This window comes from Lycium barbarum, chromosome 5, assembly GCF_019175385.1.
Source record: "Lycium barbarum isolate Lr01 chromosome 5, ASM1917538v2, whole genome shotgun sequence".
NCBI lineage: Eukaryota > Viridiplantae > Streptophyta > Magnoliopsida > Solanales > Solanaceae > Lycium > Lycium barbarum.
In genome coordinates, this window is record NC_083341.1 from 113,212,600 (window position 1) to 113,224,222 (window position 11,623).

The 11,623-nt window shown below is 32.3% G+C and overlaps 1 protein-coding gene across 1 annotated transcript; it reads right to left on the bottom strand.

Annotated features, from left to right (window-relative positions):
- Positions 1-9,597: 9,597 nt before the first annotated feature.
- On the bottom strand, positions 9,598-10,677 carry LOC132642619 (sufE-like protein 2, chloroplastic). The gene has a single exon (XM_060359715.1). It carries the CDS (start codon positions 10,567-10,569, stop codon positions 9,739-9,741), a length of 831 nt encoding a protein of 276 aa, XP_060215698.1. The 5' UTR covers positions 10,570-10,677; the 3' UTR covers positions 9,598-9,738.
- Between the last annotated feature and the right edge of the window lie 946 nt (positions 10,678-11,623).

Consider the following 11,623-nt stretch of genomic DNA (forward strand, 5'->3'; position numbering starts at 1 on the left):
ACGTCGCAAAAATGAAAACACTTTTACAATTAGTTGTATATATGTTTTCTAAAAATATAAATGTTTACATTAATTCTAATCCACTTATTTATAAAACTTAAATAAAATCAAAATATTACAAGTTCACCTCCAAGAAAATAAAAATACTAAATATTTTCGTTTATTATTGAAAATTTTATATACCAAGGAGAATAATTTACAATCAGTTAAAAAACCTATAGTTAAGCTTTGTGCTCAGTTCTATTACCATTCAACTGTATCCTCTTATTGTCCACTGAGTTATAGTTTTGCAATATTCTGAAATTATTATTCGAATTAATATTTCACATTTTGAAAGTAAAATAGAAATATTCAAATGGATTTTATAATTTAAAAATGAGTTAAGGGGTTTTTATGTCAAAAAATGAATGATTTTACTTTTTTGGAAACATGGACATAGTTTGATGACTTTATTGTCCAAAAAAATTCAAAAGTTACTTTAGGGGGACTTTCCTACAAGTTCAATGACCATTTGTGGAATTAACTCCTCATTTTCCTTAGAAACTAACGGCTAAGCATAGACGAATCTAAAATTTAAATTTTATTATTTCACATTTTAAAGAATTTCGTTTATCTAGAGAAAATCTTTCAAAAGTTTTAACCAACCAAACATAAAAATTTAAAAATGTTTTCCTTCTTACCAAACACACCCTAAATTAGGTGTCAAGTGTCAGAGATGGAAATGCAAAAACGACATTCCTTAATGATCAAATGAAACTGAACAAAATTGCACCATTAATGTTTCTCTCGAATAATTCTAGACCGATATGCACTTCATGTCAACGTAAACAGTGTTCTCCAATTGTTAATATAAGTCCTCTAAGTAATATTAGTGCTTAGGCATCTATAGTATAGTGCTTATACTCCTTCTCTCCCATAATAAGTGTTATTTTAACAAAAAACAAATTATCTCATAATAAGTTTCACTTTAGGAAACCAAGACAAAAATTGGCTAGTTTTTTTCAACTCTACGCTTAGATAAAAAATGACAAGTTAAAGTAATATCTAAATAATTATTAGAAAAACCACATAGTAACTTGTTATTGTTGGATTCCCAATGTCAAAAGGATTACTACTTGTGCATGTTCTAATCAAGAGGAAAGAGTAATCTACTTTTATATATAGGAATAATTTAGTAAATTTTACATTGCATTATTGATTTCTTAATATGTATGTTTTTAGCTAAGGTGACACTTATTATGAGACTGGGGGAGTATTATCTAGTAAGTCTTTTTCTCTCCAAAAAGTGTTATAGTACAGCTCAGCATAACACAAGTAACTCCTGTCAGGGTCCCAAATTCCCCCTATTCATCCAATTATTGTACATCATATATGCTATAGTGTCGTCCGGCCAATCTAACGTATATTTGTAGACATTTTTATAATTTTTTTACTTACTTTATTGTTTTTATAATATCAGTGTGACACTTTATAAAGATTTCTAAAATATTAAAGTGTAAAATGGTATCTGAAAGTTAAAGGAGAACATTCTTAGTTTATACATTAGATATTTCAATAAATACAAATAAATGCATGCATAAAAGCTCCTCTAATTTTTATTTTACGGAATTTTTTTAAGATTATAATTTCTGATGATCCAAATCAAGATTTGTCATATGCAAAATTAATTTCATTTGTTTCTCTGAATTGAACCCATAAGGCTAACTTATTTTTGCAAGAAGATACTACAGTATTGAACTATGTGAAAAATATTTAATGCTACAATATTTATTATATGATCAAATAAATAAAGTTAACTTATAAATAAATATAAAATAATTAAAGCCTTGGTATTGCAAGACACTTTTGTAGATGTTCTTTCTAATTAAATCCCATAAACAATACTGAAAAGTTAACGAAATTAAAGTTCTTACTTTAAGCTTATTTTTTCTTCCAAAAGATTCATGTTAATAAATACTCTCATTTTCTTCCTTTGTTTATTTCCAGTTAATGAACTTTTTTATGGAATCTACATTGTAATAGTCTTTTTATGTTGAACATATCTATTTTGTTCTAGATTATATAAAATATTGATTATCCCGTATTTAGCAAAATATTTTAATAATAAAAAAGTAAAAAAATATGTTTGGCAATTGTTAAGTATTATTACTGTTGAGAGATCAAATTGTATTTTCTTTAACTCTAGTTTTTTCAAACATTTTCAGAACATACATAAAAATAACGTTTTATAGTTCCTCTTTTTATATAGTTATTTATTAGATAAATTTATGTTGAAGTGTGCGCACGTAAAATTAGATTAATTAACTACCGTACCCTGAAATTCATTTTTCCATTGAGGCGGAAGGACTATAATTTACGTTATTGATACCTTTTTAACGTATTTAACAATTAAATAAGTTATTTCTATTTATTCTTTGAATTTAAAACTTAATCCTACCTTAAATAAAATCTTTGTTAATTACTTATGTTTGCCAGCATGTACGACATAAAATTACAGGAGACAATACTTTAAAAATAAACTTAAGTTTAATCAGTCAAATAAAAATTTAAAATAGCAAATGATAATTAGAAAATAACATCAATAAATAATAAATAATATTATAAGAATAATCTTTAAATAATTATTACTCCTATATTAGAATAGAAATTGAAAAACAAGATAATTATTTACGTGTCTATAGTAAATTCTTAAGGAATATTATAATTGAAATAAGTTTAATAACATTTCCACATAAAAAAATCAAATATGTATTAATGTGCTTTGTGGGTTCCTATGACATTATCATTTTATAGTGACAAATAAAAAACCCTTAAAGTTCTTAAAAAATATCAAAATGTGAGAGACATACAAAGCCATAAAAACTTTAATTAGAGGTAAAAGAGACAAAAACAATATATGAGGACTACAAAAAATAGAAATTCTCCCTTATATATAGCAGTAATATACCAATAGTAGAAACCAGTGTTTTAAAAGGCGGGGGCGTAAGGTGAGGCGTTTTATGTCTGCCTCAGCGAGACGTAAGCCCCGAGGCACGAGGCGTAAGCCTCATGGGACTTTAATTTTTAGTATTTTATAAAATGATATAATTATAATAAATACTTTTAAATTGGTTAAATAACGTAAAAAATTGAAGAAAACAATAAATAAGTGATATATATATATATATATATATATATATACACACACACATATACATACTCCACCCCCACAAAAAAATTAATTAGAACAATCTATTATACGTACTTACAAGTATAAGTGACTGCTCGTTACTTTTTTGAGATAGTAGAAGACAAGATAAATAATTGGAAAAGAACATATATTAGGCATTCTAGCAATAAAAAAAGGTCTTGACTTTTAAATTTAATGTTTCAGTTCCTTTTTAAAATATTTGAGTAATTACATGTTGACTTTTGAAAATTTGGGCATTATACTAAGGACTTATTTAACAAATTTCGTTTTAGTTTGAAGAAGTTTTCTGGACTTACGCCCCAACAAAAAAAAACTCGCCCCAAACGCCTAGGCTTACGCCCCAACAAAAAAAAAACTCGCCCCAAACGCCTGGGCGTACGCCCCAAATTGCTGGGCGTACGCCTTTGGGGACTTGCGCCCCGACCCATCGCCCCGAGGCATTTTTGGTACGCCCCGCCCCGAGGCTCGCCTCAAAAACGCCTTTTAAAACACTGGTAGAAACTACAAAGAGGCTATGGTTTAGAATCTACAACACTGAAATCAAGAATTTGCGACATCCATCTTCAAGACATATATAAAAAGGAGACTAGTCTCCTCTTCTTTGCAGGGTCCCAATTCCCCCGAGTTAGTCATTTGATTTGCGAATAGATTATACTGATGACCCTATCATTTGAGAATTATAATATGTAGATTAAACAATAATTGGATTATGTAGTGAATTCTTGTTTATATTTCGTTCATTGAATTAAAACTTGAGATATGCGGGATATAACATAAGATATTGGTTTGACTTTACATTAGATAAACTTGAATATTTTTTTATTTCGAATTTTAACCGTGGCGGCGTGGCCTTCTTAGAGAACCATGGGAAAAGTGCTTTGGACAAGGCCATTATTGCCATTTGATTGTTTTGTCCCGAGATAGCTAATCTCGGAATTGTTATCCCATATTCAATGTTATATAAAAATAACACTATAATTGTGATATAAATAATCGGGGATGATTTATACAAAAATCAAACACTTCAACAAAATTGTCGAACATAGGATAAAATTATTTCACATTTATCTCAGGATTGTTATCTTATCCCTTCAACCAAGCGACCCCTTGTTGCTATATGCCAATAGTATAGGTGGACACTAAATACTTACTCGTACCGCTTGTTTGCATCAAACTTGGTAAATTAACTTTAACAGTTAAAAATTGAGGCAGCAATTCATATCACTTAACCATGATTAAGCAACAGATGAGTGTATAAAAAGAGAAATACTATATATTTATTGATTCAATATAAATATCGGATGCAGGAAGTTTCTTAACCCGACGGACTATGCTTTGGGATCTAACATGGTGAAATCAATGTCCTCTGTATTTGTAAGCATGGCTCGCCCGCTCAACATGAACACTTGAGTCAATGTTATCAGGATGAGTCTGAGGTAAAATCTAGTTTTTTGTTTGTAAATAATTCGGTCATAATGAGTGAAAATATAGAGGAAAGGAGTGATTTTATAGTTTTAAGTACAAATATTAGGAACAAGTGAATATCACTAGTCATCAAACCTAAGCTAATTAATCAGTTCACATGTTTTAAAATGGAAAATATCTACCAACCTCACGTGTTTACACCAAATTAAACAAATTTAGCCATGGTACTCAAAAGATAACTAAATTTATATATAAGACAGATCGTTTTTATTTCCTTAGTGCAAACATCAAATGCGAGTATAAACGTTTTACTATGTTTGGAATCCAATATATAGTGGGGAGGACAGGTACCAAAAGAAAGTTTTGACGTCTGATAAGTGATAATCATAGCTTTATTTTGTGGGAAGAAAAGCAACTGAATCTTTCCTTTTCAGTGCCACCACTATTAACTCTTTTGCTTAATGATCGGAAGAATCTTGCCATGTACATGGTAATCCAACAAGGCAGTATTTTCATATCTGGTGTGGGGTTCCCATCAAATGGTATGAAGTGGACATAAGTTTTTCTTTAATACGTATTTACATTATGAGTATAATTTAATATGGAGATAATGATAAAAACACACATAAATATCCCTTTTTTTGCCAGTTTCCTGCACTATCAGGTGTTTGCCTTTTCTACCTGAACTATCACCAACTATTTATCAAAACGCAATTCAAAGTTGACAAGATTAGGTTTTTGAATACAATCGCCAAAAGGCGCATGACAACTTTATTTGCCCATAAAAGTTCGTCCACATGGCAATTGATAAATACTTGGTGATAGGTCAGGTAGGAAACGCAAACACCTACTAGTTTAGGTAGAAAACTAGCAAAAAAAGTATACTTCAGATGTGTTTTTGACCAACAACAACAACAACGTACCTAGTGAAATCCCACAATGTGGGGTCTGGGGAGGGTAAAGTGTATGCAGACCTTACCTCTATCTCGGAAGATAGGGAGGTTGTTTCTGAAAGACCCTCGGCTCAAGAGAAAACATGACGAGAAAAGGTCAGATAAGCACAAATAGCTCAAAACAATATGAAAATGCAACTAATGAAAGCGAAAAAGCTCTGATAAAGCAGTCTGAGAAAAAAAAAACAGTGGCTACCACAAATAAATAAGATAGTCGAAGTACAAGAAATAACATATAGTAGCAAGAATCAAAGGGCAATAAACTGTAGATCAAAATTGCGACTACTAGTACGAAGGGATACGCGGGACAACCTACTAGCCTTCTACCTTAATATGAGTCCTCCATACCTTCCTATCTAAGGTCATGTCCTCGGTAAGTTGGAACTGCGTCATATCCTGTCTAAGCATCTCTCCCCAATACTTTTTCGGCCTACCTCTACCTCTTCTAAAACCGTCCATAGCCAACCTCTCACACCTCCTCACTGGGGCATATGCGTCTCTCCTCTTCACATGCCAAAACCATCTCAGCAGCGCTTCCCGCATCTTATCTTCCACCGGTGCCACTCCCACCTTATCCCGAATATCTTCATTCCTAATCCTATCTCGCCTGGTGTGCTCACAAATCCATCGCAACATTCTCATTTCAGCAACCAGATGTGTGTTTGACCATTATCTCATAATTTTTTTGTTTTATAATTTTCCCATTATGAGTGCCATTTCGCACCATTTTTATTTATGATTAGGGAACGCGCGGTGGCTACCCTTCGGGTACGCATAGAGTACACCCTGCTCCTGTACAATAGTTCGCAAACCACATAAGAGAAATAATTCACACTAGGCAAGCCCCGTGCGACGAGCTCGACCCAGAAGGCAAATCCCCTGCTGTCGTGGGGCAGGAGGTTTTGAACCTGAGACCTCCATTATAGAAGTCTCATGCTCAACCAACTGAGCCACCCTTGTGGGTATTTCACACCATTTTTAAGCAAAAAAAGAGAATATACACCACGCAACATCAGATACTAGTCGAGGTGCGTTTTGATAAATAATTAGTGATAGTTCAGGTAGGAAACGCAAACACCTGATAGTTCAGTTAAGGAAACTTGTAAATAGTGCTACTTCAGGTGTATTTTTTACCATTATCTCTTGGATTAATATAGTAAGTTACTCATTTGTTTAGGTTGCCAACCAGTGTTCTTAATAGAGCTATTTGCAATTCTCTCTTAATAACATGATTATGAAAATATATTGTACACGTCAGTACATACAACTTAAAACTTAGGTTTTAACTTGATACCACTCAAAGCAACAAAACCTCTATGAGATTTGGTAGTAGTTGGCTCCACATAAGTTCACTCTTTTCTGGGAGAGAATTGAAATGTGAAAATATTCCTTCTCATAGCAAGCCTTTTCCTTTGAGCTCAACTAAATTTTCACTTCTATTTTGGTATTGGAAAATGATTTTCTCCCAGCTTTCTCATATTCTCTCCAAACCAAGCGTCTATATTTTCCCTGTCCAAAGTGTAAGGGTAAAATCAGTTGTCTTTCCTATGTATGAACATGAAGATACAGAGAAGTATTCACTTGGAAATTTCTCTTCCAGAAGATACAAACAGCAGTTGAGAACTATAAAAAAGGAAAAAACTACTAGTGGGCTGCTAATACAAAAATACAACAAAGATGATCATTGCACCATCAATAACTTATGCCACAGGGGAAGTTCATTGCTCCCAGCTCATCTTCAATTGGATGCCTTAAAAGAGGCTTACTCAGTACAAAAATTCTATCTACTGTCTTCTGCTTTATTGCCTCAGTGATTCAATTCTATGCAACATGTGCATAGAATTGTATTTAGAATGACATGTTAGTTATAAGGTCTACAATATTGAAAATAAAAGTAAACATGTTAGTTTGTAAGGTTTGCAATATAGTATCAGTTGCAACATACTAAAAGGAAAATGTAAAAACAAGAATTTCTACCTGCCAATAGCACGGAAAAGGAATGAGAAGGAAGTTGCCACAGGTGCACAGTGGAAAACAAAAGCCTTATCAGTAACAAAAGAAGAAGATGTTGAAACTTTACCGGATTCATCCAACCACAGGACAAAGCTTGGCTGAGAATCATTTGACTTCGAAACTGCACTTAGGCTGCAAGCAACAAGATAATGCTAGAATTTAAAGATAAAACATTTCAGAGACGGCCATAAATTGCACAAAAGATCATTTATGAGCAAGGGCTTCTGTTAGAGGTTACACATGCTTTGACACCTAGTCTAATTTGTCAACCAATTCAAGGCTTACAAATATCATTATATGGGGATAATGAGATAGCTTTCCCAACAGCTTCAGTTAGATCTTGATTGGGGAAACGGGAATGAATTTCAGTAGCATATAAACTCTGCTTGAATTTGTTTCTTAAAACTAAAGCAAGAGCTTTTTCATTCATCTTCACTCATTTTTAATAGTTGGCTATAGTTTGAAGGACTGAGGAGCACAAATTTCTTGAATTCGTTAAAAATCTTGCTCTAACTCACTGGATAGGAGTTATTTAAGTTCTTCTCATAAAGGATGAAGGTTAAGTCAATTCACTCATCTTTTACTTATGTCTTATGTGACAAGGTCAGAGGTCCTATGCTGAAAAGTAGGTGAAGCACAATCCTGTATAAGTGACGCAGCTTAAGATAAATTATGATGCTTAACTTGAAAGCTGAAACAGATCCAAGAAAAAGACATTTCTTTTCCCACTTGTTGATCTTGCGGTAACTACTACACAACAAGGAAATATGTAGCACAACATAATTACTTGAAGGCAAACCCTGAATTATTTTACGCCAAAAATAACCAGAAATGCCTTTTCTTTGAAGAGATCTTAATAACCCGGAATCTCAATTTGAAAATCATTCTACATGAATGGGATAAATCCAAAGGATTTCTAACCGAGAATGTTACATATATGTCCCTCTTACCTAATAAACAGTGAGGTCAGCACATCGTAGAACTTATCTGGTGTGGCAAAATACTGCACTACTCAAATTGATACTCTCATTCAAGCGTCTTTACATATTACTTAATTCTTTATCACCTCACCTGCACAGTGTTTTAGAAGTAACTCCTAATAGAACATTTCTTGAACTTAAGCAGAACGAATGTGAATCAAAATGTTCAAAATCTTGGCCAAACCAATACATCACAGTGCTTTTTGATGAAGCAGTTCCAAACACATAGGTTAACCGACCCCAACTTGTTTGGGACTGTGGCGTAGTAATTGTCGTAATTTCGAACAGATATAGGCATGTTAAGAAAACTGTGTGATCAGGACTCTCGTAGTCAATATGAAATGTATTTGTAGTAATAGTTCTTGTAATAGACCTCCTTAAAATTAATAGTATATTATCCTTTTACCAAATTATAAATTAATGAAGTGTTCAAAATTAATATTTAACCAAGCCTTGAATACTTCAAAAAGCCACAAAACCTGCTTAAAAGCTTAAGCAGAATTCCAGAATAAGTGATAGATTTTCTTCCAGAATGAGTGACAGGTACATATCCTATATAAATACTGCCCAAGGCAACTCAACAAATTAGAAACTTGGACCTAAAAACTTTCTCCTATGCAGTTCACAACCTGTTTCCTATCTTCATAGAATGTGCCATATCCAAAATAGTTCGATTTCTCAACAACATAAGAAGTGCCAAGTGACCCTGCCTTGACTTGTACAAACATGTAGATATTCTTCCAGTCTACTTTTCAGACCCAAACCATGGAACTACTAATGACTTCTAAGCATAAATGTTCACTTTCGCTTGAATAAATGATTAAAGAACAAACAATTGGTGCTTTCCTTTTCTGTATTTATTTTTTATATTTTTCATCTTTCCTGGAAAGTGATGGTTGCCTGGTTGGTGAAACTTCCACACTATATTCTATACTAATTTACCACATAAATTATCCTGAATAAGAAATAAACTTTAGTGCACTACTATTCCAACTACAAAAAGACAAGGCTAAAAACAAAGTGTGATCTCATGACATCCATCATTAAAGGTACAAATTCATTTCTTTAATAGCAGAATTCAAAGATCCCTTTGGATCTTCCCGTGATCATGGTGTACTACATCCAACCAAAAACATAAACAAACTAATATAACAAGCTACCAATACAAAATAAGTTGTTACTTAACAATAACCTCAGATTCCAGGTAACTTCCTTGAGGCCTAATAACTAAAGAACGAAGATCTTCCAAAGACAAAGCTCTATTCCTCTCCTGAACACGATCTTGAGTCCTATTTTGCATACTAAACAAAACATTATGCCAAGTATTAACTCTTGAACGACCTTTTTTAGGTAACCCCACATTCATATCTGCCAAATCCTCAGCTGTAACACTAAGAATTTCTTCTGGTTTTGCACCATCAAGTACCCATATCAAGCAAGAACAAAATCCTTTTGTAATTTCTGAATCACTATCTACTCTAAACCTCATATACCCTTTATTATCCATCCTAACTTCTAACCAAACCTGTGTTGTACACCCAAAAACTTGGTTTTCTTGTAACCTTGATGACTCATTTAATGGAGGGAGAATACTTGCATAGTGTAATAATCTTTTAACTCTATCAATTGGTTCTGATAAGGACCTAAATTCCAGAGATAAACTTTGAACTTTGTCAACAACACTTAACCTTTCATCCAATGGTGGTTCTTCCATGATTAAGCAAGAAACTGAGGAAAGGTTTGGTTTTTTAGTTCTTGAACTTGAATTAGAGTAATACCTATTTGCAGAATACTGTGTAGAAGTGAAAAAGATTTGATTTTTATGATAAATTTGAGGATTTGGCTTGGTGGGTGTCAATGAAATTGTCAAGAAAGTAGATGGATTTTTTAGAGAAGTAAAAAAGATTGGTTTTTTGGGAGGAAATTGAGGATTTGACTTAGTGGATATAGATGAAATTGTCAATGGAAATGGAAGAGATGAATGTTTGAGATTGATGGAAGAGTGCATGTTTGGTTTAAGAGGGGAAAAAGATGAAGAAAATTGGAGAGAAAAAAGGGTGAGGAAAATCAAGATTTGTGACAGTTAGTAGTCGGTGACGTGTGAGATTTTTGAGAGATAAAAGTAAGAAGAAATTAGACCTGTCAACCGGTTCCAACCGGAACCGGATCGAAAACCGGTTAGGAAACCGGCCGGTTCTGGTTCCAAAACTGGAACCGCCTAACCGGTTCCGGTTAACCGGTTTTAAAGTCCAAACCGGAACCGGTCCGGTTTGGATTGGTTAAAAATTTTTTTTTTTTTTTTTGTATTATATATATATATTATAGTATTTATTTGTATATTATAGGTATATTTACATATGTTATACAACTTTATAATTAAAGTTTAAATATTTACTGACTAACAGCCTAACAGCAAGTCAGCAATACAGAATAGTGCTTTTCGTACACATATATATGTATAACTTACATACTATACTCTATATACTTATATAGTTATATATATGTATAGGTATAGCTTAATATCTATATATAGGTATAACTTAATATATATACTATATATACATATCTACTATATATACAATATATACTTAATATATATACTATATATATTTATATAATATATATACTTATATACTATATATACTTATATATGTGTATAACTTAATATATATAGTATATATACTATATATACTTGTATATATGTACTATATACTATATATACTTACTTATATACTATATATACTTATATTCCTAACTTAATAAAAGTAAAAATATGAACACAAGTAAATAGAAGAAAGCTCAATGAGTCATATATTTTATTCATTCTTGGATAACATTTATTTGCAAGTTGTATTTTTTTTTAACTTGCAAATAATACATGAGTTATACAAAAATAGTAGAATAATAAAATCACCAATTTTGAACATTTCGTTAATTTCCCCCACATCATATTCGGTCATGGAAATATCTTCAAAGTCTTCCATTTGGTCCGGTCCACTAGCTATCAAATCTTCAATTTCTTCCTCTTCGCCTTGCTCCGCTTCTGAGTTTTGGTTGCGTCG